This window comes from Patella vulgata, chromosome 7 (assembly GCF_932274485.2).
Source record: "Patella vulgata chromosome 7, xgPatVulg1.2, whole genome shotgun sequence".
Classification (NCBI taxonomy): domain Eukaryota; kingdom Metazoa; phylum Mollusca; class Gastropoda; family Patellidae; genus Patella; species Patella vulgata.
In genome coordinates this window covers 16158606-16180266 of record NC_065885.2, presented here as the reverse complement: position 1 = coordinate 16180266, position 21661 = coordinate 16158606, and the positions used below count along the sequence as shown (strand labels likewise).

The window sequence follows — 21661 nt, the reverse complement described above, 5'->3', positions numbered from 1 at the left end:
ACGGCCTACTCTTATATCGAATTCCAACTGCCAGGGGATCTTTTACGTGCATTCCAATATATACACGGGACCTCGGTTTTTCGTCTCATCCGAATGACTAGACAGCTGTCCTTGTCAGGCCCTCCGTCCTGCATCACTGACAAGGGGGAACCACGCCGGAATTGACAGTTGACAATGCATGATGCCATCATATTCTCCAAATTACGTATAGACATAGACACACATTGTGCCTATTAAAGAGAGAAATCCAACACCCCATTTGACGTCAATTTTTATAATGAATTAATAGGATCACATTGTGATTCAATTTCACTTGTGCAAAGCATTAATTATGATATCGCATATGTCTGTATCATTATCTCGCGCTTTGAATGTCCATCCCACCCGTGCACCATCTGATGATAAAGGATAAAGCACACGACCGTTACAAATTTCTCATAAAAAGCGTTGTTTTACAAGAAAAAAAATTAAAAAATAAGGAAAATAGAAATAGCCCGTACATTCCCTTGTTTTTATTTATTCTATACTTAATAAAAACATGGTAATGCACGGCCTTTTTCCATTGTTTTTTTTCATTTTCTCTTACTTAGTGTCAGTCAATAGTGCCAATTTTGTCAGCGAGTTTAGAAACAACGGCCAGCCAGCTCCCCTACTATAATCTCTAATCGAATGACAATCTCTATCGTCTGGTTATTCCAGTCTGCACCGACAGTATTTATTGCGCATGCTCTCCGTTTGACATGACTTGTGGAATGTCTAGCCTCGTACTTTGAGTCCCGTGTTACAAATGGCCCTGAAACTCATTATGGTACACGATTCGTGTACCAATGGTAAAATGTTTATTTTGTCTTAAATATTGGATATCAGAAGCTTACCTTTTCCCAGTAAGATCACAACATCAATGTTGATTTAAATTGACAAATAATTCGTGTTTTCAATGTCAAAGACTTTGATAATACTGAGTTAGAGACTTAGCTACTTTAAACCTCATTTTTTTTCTTTCTACATTAAACTATGGGTTCTTACGAATAAGGCGAGAGGGAGAGGGTGGCCGAATAGTTTTACGTGTATACTTTGGATCATAAAGTCTGTCATTAAGTCAAGCGGTGTGGTTTCGATTGAGATATGATATATCCGGTTTCTATAGGCTATATGGTCATTTTGGCGTATATCTGGGGTAACCAAAGGTCACTTTGACAAAACACAGAAACTGGGATTTTACATGAAAAGATACTAAATACGTGTACCTACTATGCTAAGTCTTAGTTTTACTGATATGCAATAAAATCAGTTCTGCACGATTTGAACAGGAAGCTAAATAGAAAAACAAAAACCAACCGCGACTGTCTCAAACACCAAAATATCATTACATATTAAACTATTTGGGGGTTTTTCCAATACGCCGGGGGGTCACAGATAACTTGACAAAAGCCTAAAATAGAGTTTTGCACAGTTATGCACAAATATAAAGGGGAGTATAAGCGGCGTGGATGTTTTTTGATAACCGTTCTATGTCATCGATATCTACCTCGAAAGTATAGTTAACGTTCATCAGGACTTACCTTGTCAGGCGACCATTCATCATGGTAGAACCATGTGATGATAATGGATAAAGCACACGACCGTGCCACTATTCTCATAAAAAGCGTTGTTTTACAGTTTTGCTGTCAATCTATCTTTTTCGGGATCAAAATGCCTTATCTTTCCCAAGAAATATGACTGCTGTGAGGCGATTGAGAACGCAGACTTAAATCACCAGCAAAATACATGCTTTAACAATGAGTACGGTATCGATACCACGCAATGCTCACCGAAATAAACACCGACGGATTAGAAAACATTTTCCCAAGAATTAATGTAGATAGATGAAGTTACGGAATTATTCGGCCGTTATTTGAAATTCTTACTTAATTTTCTTTTTTCTTAGGAGTTGAATAATTATTAAATTTATAATAATTTTGTGTGTGTCTTAAAAATGAAAAACTAGCTAGATTTTGACAAAATAAAAGCATAAAAACAAAAACCGCTCTCTCCCCGCATCAATGTTTTTAAAAGGATTATCTGAGAACCAGATAATTTTTTGTGTGGCCTGACTGTAAATGGTGAAACAAACTTAAAACAGATGTTGGCGTACCATTATTTCAAATAATGTTACATGACAAGGAGTAGGGTCGCCTGTCCAACCTCGTGGGTTTTCTCCGGGTCCTCCGGTTTCTTCCCACTGCTAAAGACCCCTACGTGCAAGCGAATTATTGAAATAAAATTAAACCATATGTTAGTCCCGAAATGACCTAGTTTGTGTCAAGTGGACGTTAAACCCCATTTCTCTCTCTCTCTCTCAAATAATGTTACGTGCAATGTGCCAAGGGTACATTATTTATACTAGCTGAAATATTGCACGATATTGCGTAAAATATAGATATAGTCCTCGTACTAACGCACTCGTGCATTATCAATGTATTACTTAACGTCTCGCTCTCGACTATTTAACTACACATAAAGTATTCTATGTAATATAGGTGACAACTGAGCCCGCAATATTTATTAGTATTGATACGCCTTTGTAAACAATAAAAGGCTATGAATTATTTATGCTTGTTTTACCGCTTAAAGATACATTACGGGAGAGTCGATAACGAGTTAGCAGTTCTCACTATAATAGTTAAAAACTAGATAATGTAAAGGCAATTTGCTGAAAATTTCATTTAAATTGATCCAATATGAACCGAGAACTAAGCGGTTGAAATTTCCGACTAGCCTTGATCATCATTACTAAAGTCAGTACGATAAACAGCATAGTCTCGATTATCCGTTAAATCGCGAAGGAAAGTTATGCAGTAAATCGGCTCATTATCTACTGAAGATCGCAGGCTAGCGATGCCATCTAGAGTTGATTATGGTCTGGATAGGTTAATTAATGTCTAATTAATAATTTAGATAAGATTTCAGGCCTAAAGAAAGACCTGCAATAGACAGATTTAGCTCTTGCATAATGTATGTTTAATTAACCTACAGTGTTTGAGAATGAAACTGGATATAAAAAATGTTTGTGTTGTTTGTATCTAAACCACCAGACAGGTGATAAAAAGCTAGGTTTATATTTTGTGTAGTATTCCCACTGTTTTGGACCAAAAGAATAAACATTTTTATTAGCAAATGTTTATAACTAAACGTAGGACGATTACCGTTTTCATTTATCATGTCCAAAATAATATTAAAGTAAGCCCCCGAAGTCAAAATAAGCATGGGCACTAATCTTAAAGTATACACATCGGTGAGAATTAATCTTCTACTCCAACAAATAACCACTGAACTTTAAAGAGATTACGCGAAAAAAAAAAGGTGCATACTCAGCATACAAGAGAGAGAGAGAGAGAGAGAGCGAGAAATGGGGTTTAACGTCCACAAAATAGGTCATTTCACGAGCAACACATGGTTCAATTTCATTTCAATAATTCGCTTACCTGTAGGGATCTTTAGCCGTGGGAGGAAACCAGAGAACCCGGAGAAAAACGCACGAAGTTAGACAGGCGATCCTACTCCTTGTCACATACAAGTGGGGATTCGAAACCATACCACTTGTCTTAGTGACAGACCTTATGATGCAACCATTCGACCACAACGAACACAACTATATGAATATGCAACGCAAATATAACCAAAGGAGCAAAGTGAGTTTTAAGAAGGCATTATCAGGTATTTTGTCAAAGTCCATGACAAAACTCTGAAAATAACATGTTTCGGTTAAATCGGACAATATTGCTGGCGTTACGAAGAATACATACTCCTCGCAGTGTTTCGATTGATCAGAGCTAATCCCACTAAATACTGCTTTAATGGAAGCAAATTTCTGTTCCAAATTATATCTGGTCAATAGTCCGAAAACCAACCAATATCTAACTGCGTAACAAAATCGTTACATTTTAAACAAAGCTCCAAATTGAACCAAATAATTTTACATAACGTTACGTCATGACTCACGATTTTATTATGCTCAGTTAACCAGTGCATAGCAGAATATTGCAGAAAAATTAATTGCGTGACAAACGAGGCTATCAACACGAATACAATGTACACAATACTGTATGGAGACGAAGAATACTTTCACCGTTTTTAATACCTTAAATCACTGTCCAAAGTTTTAAAAAAGACCCCAGATTAAACGAAGGGCTGTCATGTTGCTGTACTTGGGATATATGTGATTGAGTGGGAAGAATACATACACTTCCTCAGAATCAGAATCCAATCCAGCAATGGGCAGAGAGGGATTTCTCGGAGCATTGCTTCATGAATATACGAAGAATACTGAATTTGAGGAAATTATGGGGAAAATGATGTTTATTATGATTAACAGTATAATAAAAACACAAGTAAATAAAACAATAATATTATAAATGATTGAACCATTTTCACGTTACCGTCCATTTATAATTAGTAGCTAATAATATATAATATATATACTTTGAATTCTATTAATAATGTAATAAAACATATCCACGCACTGAATATCTTAAAATATAAATATATATATATATACATGTTACTAATTTTTGCTAAAAAAAAATAATTAAAATACAAATGCGCCATTTGTTTTACATATTTATTGGATCATGGCCATTCAATCGGTTTATCGCATAGTATCTACCAAGGGGTGGATGAAAGTATAAATAAAGGCAGCAGATGCTCTGAATAGCATTATGAATGTTTAGTTGTCCTCAGGAGGTCATTCTAAGCCCATCGTTTCCAGATGATAATTTATTAGAAATGCGATGTTTCGTTGCCTTTACATAACTAGTTCAAAGATGTCGTATTTTAACAGCAAATCGTTCTTTTAAAGGCATGGGAGGCGGGGAGGTGGCATGTTTGTTATGGTAAGATCGTGGTCATTCAAATAATCTTATTTCACAAACGCACACAAAAAACAAAAAACAAAACATTAAAAACATTAGGCTAACCGAGTTGTCCGATTTATGCGTTTCAATGGACGAGAATGTTATTGAAGATCTCTCGATCATGCGTATAAAGTACGGGCTCTATCAAACGTGTTGTCCTCCTTCTTAACTTTTTTCTTGATTACCTTTTTTCTGGTTCTTGGTAAAGTTTGTTCCATTTCTTCTCTGTGTCTTGTTTCAACTTCATTTATTACTCCTTTACTCTGATAAAACAACAATGATATTTATTTAATACAACATGCTACTCTAATAAAACAACCATGATATTTATTTAAGATAACATGCTACTCTAATAAAACAATGATAAAGTTGTACTATGATATTTATTTAATACAACAGGCAACTCACTGACCTCAAATTACAGTTAGGTTATTAGAGAAAAATGTGGATTTTTGTTCACTAAAGCCTAGCGCCAATTATAAGCGTTGTTTAATTGTCCGCGTTGCCCCATATTGCTAAAAAAAATTGGCTCGGATGGGCAAGTTTTTTTGTCACCTGCGATGAGTTGCCATTTAATATCAACTTGATATTTGGCGACAAAGAATTGCTCGTCGCTCTGAAATCGTACACGTGTGTTATGTGACAAGCAATCCAATCCGCGTTAGCTAACACATCATGTGATTTGTGATCAGCGGTGGCAAAATCTGAACCGTCGCCTGCAAACTCGACATCCTCTTAGCTGGTTATCTATCATCGCTTCAACAGGCAATAAAAATCGCAAGGGTGTCGGGGGGTATTTCATTTACCGCTCTACCGCTTTAGCTGGATTCTTGGACAAAGAGCCTCCAGTGAATCCTCATTGGCCGATTGCTATAAAATGTTTTGCGTTCTGGTGGTTTATGGGAGTAAAAGGGTTAAGTCCACACTGATCAGCAGTGAATATTCGCTAGGCCGCGACAATCACTGATAAGGATGACATCGATGCGACTTAATGAGCCACAAATATTAACTTTTTTCCTTTGACAAATTAAATTCTAAAACAATTTTTTTATGTATTAGAAAAATAAATAAACACGTTTGACGTATTTGTAGGTAAAATTATTTCCTATTTAGTGTAAATGGGTATTAAAATGGGTAAAGGGCTACATTCCGCCCGAACCAGTAAGGTCTTATGTGCACAATGCACGCGCCATTGAGCCAATGATTGACGCCGCGTGATGGGACATCACGTGTTGAAGGTTGTCATATTTTACAGAGATATTAGAAGACTTTCGTAATTCTCTGTGAAACAGATTGGATTAAGTCATTACCCTAACTTGACTAATACATTGCTCTGACACTGGTACTGTGTTGGTGATAACCCATTATGTGTAACGGCAGTCAGGATATCATACGGTTTTACAGACGAGTTGTCGCCCCTGCTTCATACTTACCCATATGAAAAAAGCAGCAGCTCCAGCACTGGTAATCCTTATTTCATCTAGTGTCATACTCCCTAAAATATTCTTAGCCCCAACAGCCACGTCTAGTTGTAGAAGATTAATGTCAAATGCTTGAATCTTTCTCTTCACCGATTCTGTTCCAGTCTTCCCCAGCAGAATTTGAATCTTAGACCATTTCTAAAATTTCAAATACAAGATAATAATAGCAGCACCGGTGCATCTTGTTGGTTATGTGAATTTTAAATTGGTATCAGGTGTTCTAGAAAGAGCAAGCATACCATTCTAGTACACGACAATCGTCACCATGTCTTTTAATAACCATTTAAAACAACCAAAACCTAGATCGTTCTCACACGAACAATAATGTATTATCTTAAGGAAAAGATTGTTTTTAAACACGTCCGAGTATTAAGAAAACGACATGACTTATTATTCCTTTTTCATTTATCTAAGACACGCAAAGATGGCGGTCTAAAATCAATTGTAATTTTTAAATTATGACCCATCAAACAAGATGGATGTATCACAGAAATCAATGTGAAGTCTGTTATTTGTAATTGAGCACAAAACTGTTTATAAAAAACCTTCGCGAGGAAGAGAGTAGGATTAAAACCACTATATTCTAAGAGGACAAAAGATGGCGTTGTGAAACTAATCAAAACCTTCAAGAACTTAAACATAGCCATAACTTAAATAAATTGGAGCGACTTTAATAAATTTTAAACCAAAATAGATTTTTTGAATAACATTACTGATGATTGTGTCTGGTCTTATACCTTGTGCCTTTAATGCTCTCTTAATAGAAAACAACAAAGTTCACCCCCCCCCCCCACCCCCCACCCCCCACCCAATGTACAGTTGCAACATTTTGTCCTTAAGGAAGTTTGTTTTGCATGTTCCGTCTTCATTATCCCAATCGGAGCAAAACAGTAGGACGTTAACCCCCATTTTATTTTATTCTGTTTTGCATGTTACCCACCTTTGTCTCATCTTCAAAATGTCCGATCAACAGTAAAGTAGCCATCATGACTTTATGAACGGATTGTGGTGGATTACTGTAAGCTCTGATTTCAGACACAGTATGCTGATCTAAATCTAACACTTTGTGTAATAGAGAAATGATGTGCGCATGTCTTCCAAGAAATTCTCTGGCCAGTTGTATCTCTTCCGCCATTCGATCATGATAATTCTTCTTTAAAACATATTCTAATGCATCCTTTATTCTTTCAACATGGCGAAAATTCAAGGCTTCTATTAACCCTGAAATTTGAAAAAGCAATGCATATATAAATGTATGTACGAAAGCTGGCTGAAAAGTTTTAAGCCTGAAAAGGATAGATCAATTGGGTTGAAAGTGAACGAATCATAGACATAAGAACTGCAACTGTGGTGTTATTATTGCCTTCGCACAATCTTGTGACACTACCCATTGCAATCACCAGAAATGGACAAAATAGACTATAGGAAAGTCATCCAGTACCTGCAATTGAAAGGAATAACCCCAACACAGATACATGCCGATATGGTCTCTGCTTTGGGGGGGGGGGGCCTTCCTTTTCCACGATGACCCGCGTCTTGGAAGGCCGTCAAAAGCAACCATTCAAGAAAACATTACCCGGGTGCATAACATGGTGATGGCTTATCGACGATTGACCACTCGACATATTGCCAGTGTTGTGAAACAGATCCTGATAATTTAATGGCCAGATCTGTAACAATGGATGAGACCTGTTTCCATAAATGATAAAGGAACTAGCCAGTTGTCATTTTCCTAGTAATAATGACGTCATGTCAGCGGTGAACCACTTTTGTAACGTGGCTGAAGAAAATTTCTTCCTGACCGGCATCCAGGCCTTGCAACATCGTTGGCAAAGGGGACTATGTAGACAAGTAAATGGAAACCATCAACTTTGTACAGGTCTTTCACAGATGGACACAGATCACCAAATATTCCTACGCTGTCACCCACGAAACAAGGGCCAAAGCTATTTTTAGTCTTCCTCTCCCTTTTCCTTTTTGTTGACTTTTTGGTGTAGAATTGAGGAAAAGGGTTTGAAAATACATTTTCTGCCAGGTTTTGGTGAATATTCATAATTTTGATGCGGAAGGATACAAGAGTTGAGAGGTTGGTTACGTTGAAATGTAGGGCCTGAAATTGCATGTTTACTTGTCTCTACTTCCAGCTCGTGTATCTCAAGTTTTTCATGAAGAACCTCATACGTGCTTTTGGGCAAGTGGTTGCCACATGTTGCTCCATCTGTGGTAGAAAGCGTTCTACCCAACGAAAATTTGGGAAAAAGTTAGAGCCGGTCTAAGATACGAGAATTAACATTGGAGTCAATGGGGAAATCTTTAGTGATCTGTGTCCAGATAGGCTTAGTAAGCTAGCCCTCGTATAGTTTAGGTTGTAACACCGGAAGTAATTCGATGCGTGGTTTGTGTTCTTCTTACAATTTGGTTGATATTATAATGGTGTGATAATCTGCCAATCGTTAAGATAATTAATGTTTCTTATAGTAACCACTTTAAGATCAACTGGCTAGTAAGTCATTAACCTGTCATCACTTTTCAAGCCGTCATTTGGTGACGACATTAATCCAATCTATTGTGTTTGTTGATTTATTATATTGTTTATTCCTTTATGCATTGTTCATCAATCGACGTGTCAGTTTTAATTACAGCATTTACTTTTATCCTATTATCTGATTTTTCCTTAAATATTACAAAATTTGTACATTGAAGGAAGTCACTAGTTAGATCTACACCTCTAAAATATGGTAACTGGTCACAGATATACTAAATATAATCATTTATGTTTGGCACGTGTTGGTCTAAACATTATAATGGACTGTGCGATCACGGGTCACATAGTCAATGGACAATTTTGAGGTGAACCTTCACTGGACTATATTTTATGGCGTACTTAATTGACATATTCTGAAATGCTCGGGTGGCACTACGCAGTTTCTGATTCTACACAATCATCTTTAAACCTCAAGATAAAGAAATGCCAAAGGGATAAAAAAAAATATAGGTACGCAACTCCAAGGTTCAACCCCTTGACTGCCGAAAATGCCATATAACTATACAATTTTACATTGTGACAAAATTCTTACTATTTGTAGAGTACAGAATGTCCATCTCTGTAATAGTTAAACTTAATAAAGCTGTTGACCAAATTTCATTTTTCTTCTTTTTTAACTTTTTGGCTATATTCCCCAGTTCTTCTTCATCATGGGCTTCAACAGCAGTGTTAATAGCTCGTCTATATTTATCTTCTTCACTTTCTGAAATAACAATATCATCCTGTAATAGCCAACCAAGTATACAGCCGTATATCCTGGAAAAGTCTAATTGCCGAACAAGTGCAATTCAACCATGCTCTGGAACAGTCGTGGCTAAACGTCATGGCTATTCTCTATTCTGCCTTAGCGAAAACTGACCAACATGACTGATCCCATTGGAAAATGGAGACACATTGTTAACATTGTCCATTCTGCAATAGCAAGAAATGTGCACTTGTCTGCTCTTTGAGCGATGCAGTTGTTGTGGGTCATTCAAATTCAGGTTTCAAATGGTTTCCCCTTGTCAGTGGGGCAGAACGAAGAGTTTGACAGGGACAGCTGCCTAGTTGTTGGGAGGCCCCGTGTACAAATTTGCGTGCACGTAAAAGTTCCCCTGGCAGACGGAATCCGATTTAAGAGTAGGCCTTGGCGGCGCTGTCCGATGTATGCCTGTCTTTATTAGCCGAAGCAGAACAGTAGGACCTTAAAGCGAGAATTTCATATTTTCTAAGAAAGTCAAAACATAATTATTTCAATGTCTTTTGCTCAATAGGTTGTCAACTCAGTATTATACGATCATAGGTATGATTTTCACACTTAAAAATCATTCACACCGGAAATAATAACACAATTACCTCCCTTGTTTTTTCTATTCCCCCCATGGAATAGTTATCTTCAAACGTTTGAATTTGAAGTTGAAAATGATATTTTTGCCAATTTCTCAACTGGCAATAGTGAATTATAGGATTAACAGGATTATTCTTTAACATGGTAGGACTGTTTATAAATACCATCTATTCTAAGGCTTTATTTTAATACATTTTAAAAATATAACTTGAAAATATGAAATTCTCGCTTTAAACCCCATTTCATTTCATTTATTTCCTACGGTTACATATGTAATGCGGGGGTTGGGGGGGGGGGACTCGGACCGCGGTTCATCCACTTACCCTTCCTTGATTTCCATCTGTCAGGGGTTCTGTTAAGTACAAGGATGGACATCGATTAGGCAGAAGTACCGGCAGGTCTAAAACATTTCTGAAGGTCTCTTCTCGGCCTACGCCGGGATTTGAACCCGCAACATTCTATAATCGAGGGTACAAAGTTTGGCCACTCGACGACTGTCCCCAATTAACCAATGCCAATGGCATGTTAAATCCCTAGTATACATGAATTAGACGGATCACTCTAATAAACTTGAGAAAAAACAAGATCACAATACCTTCTGGTGGTGGTGTAGGTAATTTAGTAGAAGGCACACCAGATGAATAGGTGATGACGTAATCAAACAGCGGGTCTATCATATTCTCTTTGTCTTTTGATTTTATACCTAATTTAAATCCATACACGTCAGAGTGAGGAAATATTAACCGATACGTCAATAGTTTATCCTCTTTAGTCACGGAAACACACTGTGTTGAGTCAATTTTCTCGTTGGCAACAAGACTATGATATATTTGTTCTTCAGAGTCGTATTCAAAAGTCAACACCATCTCTTTTGAGTCTGAAACCAACACGGCCGAAGGATTAGAGATGGGCTTGAAATTAACCCGACCACATGCAGTTCTGCGTCCAATTCGTTTACTAATTTCTTTTGGATAACATTCACTACTCTGATTCTGTTCTGAGATAAGAAAATAATTGCAAAAATTTTCTTTGCCACCGTCTTCATTATCCACAAAAAGTCGCACAGAGTATTCTCCCTTCCGAGGTATCTTAGAATTAAAGATTAGTTTTTGGTCTTCTAGTCTATAAACGAGTCTATTTGTCAGTTCAGTATCTTTGGCGTCAATAAGCATACCACTAAAGCGTTGTTTATTTATCTTATCAGCATCTTTCACAGTAAAAGATATCTGGACATCTCCTGAAATTGTGGCTCTAACTTGTCCTGTTTTATGGCTCAGGGCAGATAACCCAACGGCACGCGTATGGGAGGCGGGGCCCCATCCACTATCAGGATGAGCGGGATATAGCTGCGTATTTTCACTGGGTTTGTCAAATTGAAGTTTATAAATAACAACCCAGTCGTAATTATAGGAGGATTTAGTAATCCGAACATCGCGGCCTACCAATTCTAAACGGTACACGCCAGAACTCTGAGATCTGAATTTCAAACTTAATGCCTTTTCAATAGGCCGATGCATAAATACATGGCGATTGTATTTTGGTGCTACTCGGTTTGAACTGTCCAATTTGTATAACATATACTGAAATTTATAATAACAAGCGTCCTCGGGTGGGATTCCAAGACTTATCTCTAAATCTCCTGTTTCGGAGGTGATGCAGCAGTTTTTATGAGAATCTAACCACATTCCGAAGCTAAAGAATCGATCTTTTACATTTGCTCTAGCCTCAAATTTTTCCACTGTCCATGGATTTTTCAGTAACTGCCAATCTGAAGCTTCAGGAAAGTGTGAATATATAAGTTGTTCGGGGTCGGTAAGGAAATAGTTTTCATCGCAGGCATAGGTCAGCGTTAGTCCTGGCGCAGCAAGACTATCTTCTCGGTTGTAGGATATCGTCTCTGCAGCTTCTTCCTTTGACTTTATCTTTGTTTCTGTAGCGGGATTTTTCTGATTTTCTGATTTGTTTTGGGATTCCTTGGGGGAATCTGCCTTTTCTGCATTGTCTTCTTCATCATGTTTCTTTATGCAATTGGATTCTTCTATTTTGTTGCTGTCCTCCTCGTCTATGGGACTGAGTATGACATCGGCATTTGTTGATTTATGTGAAATGGGACTGTTCTCTTCTTTCTCGGAATTTTTGAGCGACTGCCTTGACTGGGGTTCTGATTCACCTGCGTGATCTTCTATGGCAGCACATGAGCCCCAATAAGCATCCACGAATCGCCAATATCCATCTATTAAAACTGCATTCCATTCTCCATAATGTTCATCTTCTAGAATCTTCTCACCAACCTGATACGTAGATCCTTTCAATCTCCCGTTTACTATGGCACACGGTATGTTGCTTAGTCTGAAAATACAGAATCACTACTGTGAACAAATTTCTCATAGCGATCTTAGCCCAGTCGGAGCAGAAGAGTAAAACATTAAACCCCATTGCATTTCATTTCTCATAGCCATCATTTTTTTTTTTAGACTGCCCAAGAGATAATGTGGTATATAATTTAGGGAACCACGCCGCGATGATTGGCAGTCTGGTTCATTACTTACCTGCATAATATTGCAAACCATTGAGCATAATTTCCCTCCCTGTGTTTGATTCTCCATATATGATACATGGGTATATTGCCTTCGGGTTTATTTCTTGGTGCTAACATCAGATCTACTGGCTGTGCTGTCACCCATCTATATAGTACTCTCACTTTCTCCAGATCTGTGGTCAAGTCTTCTGTTAAATAATCTACCACTTCATCATACGGTCTGTTTAAAAGTCTGGATGGAGCCTAGCAACGATAAATTTATCTCGTAAAATACAGAGGAGTTAATAGGATAACACCACGAAACTTAGGGTGAATGTGCGAGTGGTCTCAACGACAAAGGCGCCGGCTCACTAACCAGGAGGTCCTGGTCCGATCCCGGTGTTTGACGAGAAAGGTCCTCGGGAGTTTCCAGCCTTGTTCCCTTGCAGAGTACACTGACACTCGACTGTATAGAAAGAAAAGCACGACGTTAAGCCCCATTTAATACCACAAGTCCGATGATTAACATAATTAGATTAAAGATTATATCAACAGAATCTATGTAGGTTTACCTGGTTTAACACCAGACCAATTATTTATCTCAACTGTATCCAATGGTTTCTACGGAAATAATGAATCATTACCTGTTCAGCTCTTTTATCAATTTCACCGAAATCACCGACTTCACATATTTGTTTCTTAGAGAAAGGCGGTGGTTTAGGTGGAGGAATCAAGTCGAAGATTTTAGGATTATCGGCATATAAAGAATGTGGTGTTGAAAGGGTATAAAGGGGACTAATTTGGTATGTTGATAGAAAACTTATAGTTGAAGGGCGAGTCTGAAATAGAAAACAGTAGATCGTTAGCTATTTAACATTATAATACTAAGTACAGGAGGACCGCACTACACGCAAAACAAAAATCTACAAGATAAACCTGTGGACAAGACAGAAAATAGACATTGCAAAAAATAAACAAATATCAAATCAAGTGAATGGATTTAGGAAAAAAATTAAGCTTACTCAGTTTTCAGAACTAGGAACCAGGGAGGCACAGTGAGTAAGAGGTAACGTGCTCGATCCCTGCGTTGGCCGAAGAAGTTCATCGGGATTTTTCCGGCGTGTTTCCCCCTTTTCAGTGGTGAAAGACAAATGGTCTGGCATGGGACACCGTATAGTCGTTCGGGTGAGGTAGATGGAATTCAATATAATTTCCCCCATAGCCGACGGTATAGTGTATGTCCGTCGTCTTCATTAGCCCATTTGGGGCTGAACAGTAAGACGTTAAACCCCATTGCATTGCTTTCAGAACTAAAATGGAGTTATAAAATAGAGTTATTCCCCTTGTGTCGTGATAACCCCGTTAGAAGAATATTTTTTTTCTTGGATCACATTTGGTTCAAAATGGCACCTCTTAGATATAAATGAATAGCTACCATAATGGTTTGATAAAATGTATTAGCATAAAATATTACCTTTTCGTCTTTTGATGCCCCAGTACCCATTCCTTTAAATGTCTATGCAAAATGGTATAAAAGAAAATGATCCAATTTGTTCAAAGAAATGTGTCCATTTTATTTTTATATGGTATTTTTCACATTTAATCAACAAGAAAGGCCATAATGTTGAAAATATAATTCACAATAACTAGACAGCTACATCAGGTCCATGCTGCTCATGCGCTAAAATATTCCCTGCAGTATTACACAGGGGAGAAATAATCCAAAGAAATATGATTATTGTAATCATATAAGATTTTACTTAAATGTAGATTATTGTAATTCTTGAATTTCTTTAATCAGGATTCACCAGTAATCCTCTTATTTGGCTAAGCTATCAACAATATTATATGAACATTCTTTGCTTTTGTGTTATAGGCGTTGGTTTTTGTGTTTCACATTTTTTTCATCTACAATATTTTATCTGAAAATATAAAATATATAATTTGAAGACAAACTGATCTATAATCAAAGCTTTTGACGTTTTTTTTTTCGTTTTTTTGTTTTGTACATATTTGAGCACATAACTCTTTCTGCATTATCTGGCTCTATCTGTAGCCTGTCTGATTGCTGTGACGATATTTACCGTGTAGAAGAGAAAACTGGCCCTGACAGGTCTGACTGTCTCCTGGCAGTTCCGACTGGTTGCACTGGAGACAACATATCGTTCAAAACTGGAAGGATTACGTAAACAAATTTGCAATAAAGCGGGCGGAGCATCGTCTCTTCCGAACGTCTAGTCAGACCCTTGTGCTGGGGTTAACTCGACACCAGCTATGTCATTTCAGGGCAATTAAACATACGGTTCAATTTTAATTCAATAAAATAGGTGATAATTAGTATATTCTATTCATGTAAAAGGAAATTTTCGGTAACCAAGATTACCTGGTCTGGTGCTCCGGGTCAGGTGATCTGGGTTAGCGAGAATGGTGGATAGAACATAGATAACCAGAACAAAGATATGTATAGTATATATTGAATACTATAGATGCGTTTTGTTCGTGTTTGTGTTGTATTTTACGAATAGACCGAATAAGAATAGAAAGCAGAAATAGGCCTTTTGCTTACATTAACTTTATAACCCTGTTTATTTCTTATATGTGTCTATATTTTCTTGTCTACATGGTACAAATGTATATACGTTAGTTTCTTTATAAAACGATTTTTAAAATATCATTTAAAATGTAATATGACAGCATCTAATAACAGATTTAGTTTATTTTTTAAAATATAATTTATATAATGTTTCACATTTTCCATCGGATTTTTATGGATAAAGATATTAACTATTCAATGTTTTGAATTGTTATTATTGCCCTTTGAGATTTGTAGGCCTTATGGGAGCAGCGGTGACTCAGTGGAAACCGAACTCACTCAAATAGGTCCCGGGTTCGATCCTGGTATTGACCACGAAAGTTTCCTTGGCGGATTTCGCCTTGTCAATGGCGCAGGACGGTGAATCTGACAAGGAAGGGGGCGCGTCTAGTCGTTCGGGTGGGATATAAACGAGCCTCTTGGCAGTTGGAAATTGAAATGAGAGTATGCCATCGTATCGTTTGAAAATAATAATTATGTACAAATGTTTGGGTCGACGAAATCTATGGATAGAATTAATGGTATTATAAAGAAAACTTAATTATTAATAAAAACGAAATGAAATGGGTTTAACGTCCTACTGTTCTGCTCCGATTGGGCTAATGAAGATGGGCATTCGCCATACGGTGTGCTATGAGGGAAATTTTGCCCGGGCACTATGACCTACTCTTATATCAAATTCTAACTGCCAAGGGATCTTTAATGTGCCCGCCAATGTATACACGGGGCCTCGGGTTTTCGTCGCATCCGAACGACTAGACAGGCTGTCATACTCAGGTCTTCCGTCCTGCATCACTGACAAGTGAAAATCACGTCGGAAAATCCCAAATGCAGGGGATCGAACACGCGACCTCCAGGCTAGCAAACCAGCGTCTTACCCACTTAGCCACCATGACCCCCTCTGTGGATAGAATTAATGGTATAGAAAACTTAATTATTAATAGAATAAAAAGTGTATAGTTATTTTACCTGTCGTAAAAATATAGACACACACACACAATACTATACATATCTTGTCCTTAATGTTTACATAACCTATACTACAGATTGTCTCATAGAAACGTATTCGATATCCTTGTTCATAAACTATTATGCATTAAACTTTATAATAAACAAAATACCAGTCCATTAATAATTAAAGATCCTTCTAGCACAAAAAAACACTGTTTCTGTTACCTACATTTAGTCGCCATATTGACTCTCCCTTGACTACTGCCTTTTCAGTGGGCCATACCGTAACTAATTGTTAATCCGATTATGGCTGATTAGCTAATAATATGCCCAAAAGGTCGATCTTTGATTCATAAATCACGTTCAAATCATAGACTAACCTACCTAAAATATCTACAATAAATTGTTGGTTGTTAAAGGGAAATCACCTATTTCCTGTATGAGGTGATTAAATAGATAATCTGTTAAATGGGAAGCCCCGTTATTTAAATGATATTCGAATATTCGAGTGATCAGCTTTGGGATATAATTTGGCGTAGTTTTGGACATATAAAAATCGGGAATCGTTCGAATGAAAATGAAATGAGTTTAACGTCTTTCTTTTCTTCTTAGAGGAGCCGCGAGGGCTCGGTGAGTAACAAACTGGCTCGCTAACCAGGTCTCGGGTTCGCTCCTGGGGCTAGCCAAGAAAGTTCTTCGTGATTTTCCGGCGTGGTTTGGCCTTGTCCGTGGTGCAGTGGCAAGGACGGTGTCTAGTCGTTGGAATAAGACGAAAAACCGAGGTCCCGTGTACACATTGATGTGCACGTAAAAGAACGCTTGACGGTTAAAATTCGAACGTTAAACCCCGATTTCATTTCTAGACGCTGCTTTAACTTCTGAAATGGATTTACACACATTCTTGACGTTATAGTGTTTATTGGCGTACGACCTTCATTCATAGGCTATTTCATATTCTATTAAATAAGCTATTGATACTCTATTGCTAGGCATGGAAAATCCCAAAATAAAAGCTCCACCCTTTTGTAATAATATTATTAAGTATATAAATGGTTGAGAGTGTGTTTTATTAGCGTGTTGTATGTTCTGTTTTGGTTACAAGGTTATAAACACTGGTATTCATACACGTTTTATTCCATTTAAGTGTGTTGCGATTAATAAAAGGGACGTCACTCTATTTATACCGCGGATTAGTCGCACTAAGTTCCCCTAAAATAGGACCAGAAATTGCTGGTAATCGGCTAAGTATTCAGATTTAAAATATCGTCAGTATTTTAACAATTATTGTTGGCCATGATTCCGTTTCAAAGCTCGCCTAAGATCATTTTGTAACCTCGCCTACACTTAGTAAAATGGGCCTCTGGTTCGTTAAAGTTGCAATTTCATATTTTTAAGTTACATTTTTAAAATTTATTAAAATAAAGCCCTAAAATAGATGGTATCAATAAACAGTCCTACCTTGTTAAAGAATAATCCTATTAATCCTATAATTCACTATTGCCAGTTGAGAAATTGGCAAAAATATTATTTCCATCTTCAAATTCAAACGTTTGAAGATAACTACTCCATGGTGGAGAATAGAAAACAAGGGAGGTAATTGTGTTATTATTTCCGGTGTAAATGAGTTTTAAGTGTGAGAATGACACCTATGATCGTATAATAGTGAGTTGACAGCCTATTAAGCAAAAGACATAGAAATAATTATGTTTTGACTTTCTTAGAAAATATGAAATTGTAACTTTAACATCTTAAATGTAAGATATGTTTTGGTGCTTAAATTTTCCCTGCTCATTGGGACGGGTGATGCCGAAAATTGGGAGGTTTAAAGCCATTTGATTTCATTTCTGCCCAAGAATTTAAATATTGATCAGACTGACAAACCATTTGCCTTCCATGTGCGACTTTGACACAATCTCTTTGATTTGGGCCCACAATAAAATTTTTGCTTTAACGAAGTTTATGTGTTGATCTGTTTTGTGGGATGACAAACTATAAAAAACGAAACGAAATAGGATCTGTGTTTTAACCAGATTGTTGTTTTGTGTTCAATTGACGACAAATTAAGCCAAAAAAGAAACAAGCATTTGTAAGCTTATATATTCACTAGCAAATATAATCGTATAACACTTGACCAAGTAGATAACACATACAATTGGATACCACGAATCAATAGGCTTATCTACTCTAGCACAGATCATATTCTAAGATTTCATCAGATTTCGGAGCCACGGTGGCAAAGTGGGTAAGACGCTGGCTCGCTGGTCTGGAAGTCGTGGGTTCGTTCCCTGTGTTAGCCAAGAGAGTTTAATGGAATTTTCCGACATGGTTTCCACCCTGTCGGTGGTGCAGGACGGAGGGCCTGACAAGGACAGCTGTCTAGTCGTTTGGATGGGACGAAAAACCGAGGTCCCGTGTACACATTGACATGCACGTAAAGGATCCCTTGGCAGTTGTAATTCGATATAAGAGTAGGCCGTAGCGCCGCTGCCCGGGGAAAATTTCCCTCATAGCACAATGTGTGACATATGCCCGTCTTCATTACCTTAGTCGAAACAGAACAGTGGGACGTTAAACACCATTTCATTACTTCGTCAGGTTTCTCCCAAGGTCAATGAACCGGGATTACAATTGATTTTGATTAAACTAAAGAATTGGCATGTTATTGTGCTATATAGACATATCCCCCCCCCCCCCCTGAAAGTTTTCTGGTGACTTATTAAAATGAACGACATTAATATTTACAAATAATTACATGTATCCTCACTGTAACAATGGGCTAGGTATTGTTGATAACCTGCTTGGGTCAACAACAGTGGACATAAAGCCCGGTTTGTTTCCATCTCGCATACAAACTCGAAATCCTCAACATTAACCAGTTCTTCATTCCAAGCGTGATTTGATGGGTTAGTGTTATTGACATTGTCACACTCAACAGAATGGACACTTCAAAATATTTAAATCTTCAAGCCTTCATATTGTTTTAAATATAAAGGCTGAATTTACGACCCTGGATTTTCGGGGGGTTTTAACAGTTTACTGTGATTTCAATAAGCTACCATATAAGTTATAAATTACTGGTCGGGAGGGCGGCGATAGCTATTAGTTTGAGAGGACGCGTTGGTAATATTAGTCACGACCGATGGAACGAAATTAATATTGCGGGGCAGTTAACGTAGCGGGTCAAATGGGGTGTCGGGGACTCCTTCCAGCGTAGCGGCCCAAAATGGGATCCGGCGGCTGGTTCCAGGGGCAATTTTCGAACTAATGAACACATATTTACAAATTATTCAACCACCCTCACCACAGTTCCAACGTTTAGGTTTAGAAATATTAGGGATGCAGGCAAAAAATAAAATAAAAATTGTCAGTGCACAATTTGGGCGTCATGTGTTTTGACCGTGGCGGGATCCAGCTATTGGACCAATCAACCATGTCTGCTCCCATGCGTCGCTTACTGATGGAATGTATATTATCATAATGATTACTTTTACTTTTGTCACGGAAGTCATAAATGTGTGCATCGTCCAAATGCACAAGATGGCTATGTATATAGGCTATACACTTAATTAGGATTTGTACAAAAAAATCAAACAAATACTTCAGTGACAAGCGATATTTTAACATGCGTTTTTAGATTACTGAATACAATGAGAAATAAGGATGAGCACTGCACATTTTGGAAACATTGCACGCTTATAATACACTGCATGCATGATGTGTCAATACCAAATTTGCATTTTAGAAAAACCCAGAGTACCATCCCTTGGTAAGGCCACGTATATGAGTTGGGGATCAAGAGGTAAGGTGTGGGTGAAGAATATGTGTACAATTATCGCATTTAAAAAGAAACAATTAACCGTTCCACCTGTTACGTAGAATTTTACAGAGTTCAGAGACCGAGTACACTAATTAATACATGAATATCTATTCTGACCACAAGTATATTTTCATCATAGTCAACAGTGGGTAATTAACACACGTGCCTGTTTTCCATCATGTACGCGTAGAGGAATTTTTGCAGGAGGGGGTTATCCAGCCCATAATCAACACTCGATGACATCGCTAACCTGCGATATTTAGCGGATCGGAATACACTTTTTGAAAAACAATTAAAGATACATTAGTTAAGAGTTTTATAACGATTTGGCCATTCTCTTGTTATTATAATTGAAAAATAGATGATAAAAAAAAATGTTGAAAATTTCAGTCAAATTACTTTTTTCTGAACGGAATTGTATTGTCACTGTTAGAAGTTTGGACTAGAAATAGGCATCAATTGTGTCTTCGCCGTCTATGAGAATTGGCGATCGTTTGATTGACAAACGATAACTCCACCCACATATTCTCGATTATCAAGTAACATGCTCGATGGCTATGGTAGCCTCGCCTGGCAGGCTTTTCATCACCAGTTTCCGACTGTGACATGATGCAGCGAGTAACGGTAAACGTTAGCTTGGTCCGCCATTTATTGATTTAATTTTAAATGGACGAGGCTGTTTAAATCCAAACTGTATCCAAGCCATCCGTGGGTCTACAGGGTTGATTTTAAGCTTGTCGTGTAAATAAAGGTCTAATTAATAGTTTCTATATCATCTGAAGCCTAAATGGAGACTTACAATAGGCAGATTTAGCTCTTGCATAATGTCTGTTTAAACGTAAAAATAAATAATCGAGGTTTTGGTTTTTTTATCTTACCGACTTTAGTAATGATGATCGATGACAGCCTAAAATTCTAAAGCTAATATCTGGGTTCAGAATGGAGCAATTTGACTGAAATTTTCAGCATATTCTATTTACGTTATCTATTTTTAACTATTATAGCAAGAACTATCAACTCTTTATCTAATCTCCCATGATGCCACTTTAATTGGAGCGATGGTCGGAACTTGAAACTTGATCAGAAAACCAAAGCTGCTTTACTGAAACTGAAGCTAAACTTGGTTCCGTGTGGTGCATCAACTGAACTCCGTCATCACAAACCACCAGGTTTAGTATTTGTAATACTCGTGGGTAGCCTATCGGATCGACGGCCCAGTGGATCACGCCCCCCCCCCACCACCACCACCATCACACACACAATATATTTCAGTCGCGCGAAATGTAGTGAATGTAGGATTAAAGATACATTATTCAAGAGCTAAATTTGTCTATTGCGGGTCTTTCTTTAGGCCTTGTTATATAAAATTTTAATTAGACATTAATTAACATACAAAGACCATAATTAATTCTCGATGTCATCGGATTCTCGAAATTTTAACTAGAATAGAACGGTTCGGCCATTTAATGATTTAATTTAAAAATGGAGAAGCGAGACTAAAACTCGAATATACAAGTACCGTGGTTACGATAATAAA

The 21661-nt window shown here is 37.4% G+C and overlaps 1 protein-coding gene across 3 annotated transcripts; it reads right to left on the bottom strand.

The window, feature by feature from the left end:
- Positions 1 to 4331: 4331 nt before the first annotated feature.
- LOC126828203 (uncharacterized) lies at positions 4332 to 16675 on the bottom strand. Of its 3 annotated transcripts, none has more exons than XM_050557834.2 (9): positions 16537 to 16675; positions 14238 to 14685; positions 13408 to 13602; positions 12795 to 13027; positions 10841 to 12594; positions 9451 to 9621; positions 7314 to 7594; positions 6326 to 6511; positions 4332 to 5155 (listed from the first exon to the last, which is right to left on the bottom strand). In XM_050557834.2, exons 2-9 carry the CDS (start codon positions 14265 to 14267, stop codon positions 5012 to 5014), a joined length of 2994 nt encoding a protein of 997 aa, XP_050413791.2. In that variant the 5' UTR covers positions 14268 to 14685; positions 16537 to 16675; the 3' UTR covers positions 4332 to 5011. The 3 variants fall into 3 exon arrangements, with proteins under 3 accessions (XP_050413791.2, XP_050413790.2, XP_050413792.2); XM_050557833.2 differs by lacking the exon at positions 16537 to 16675 and adding an exon at positions 16326 to 16512; XM_050557835.2 differs by lacking the exons at positions 14238 to 14685; positions 16537 to 16675 and having other exon boundaries at positions 13408 to 14011.
- Between the last annotated feature and the right edge of the window lie 4986 nt (positions 16676 to 21661).

Coding starts and splice junctions, on each gene's coding strand:
- LOC126828203 (XM_050557834.2), bottom strand. CDS start 14,267: ATGGGTACTGGGGCATCAAAAGACGAAAAG. Junction 13,603..14,237: donor GGGCATCAAAAGACGAAAAG/GTAATATTTTAT, acceptor TTTCTATTTCAG/ACTCGCCCTTCAACTATAAG. Junction 13,028..13,407: donor TTGATAAAAGAGCTGAACAG/GTAATGATTCAT, acceptor TATCGTTGCTAG/GCTCCATCCAGACTTTTAAA.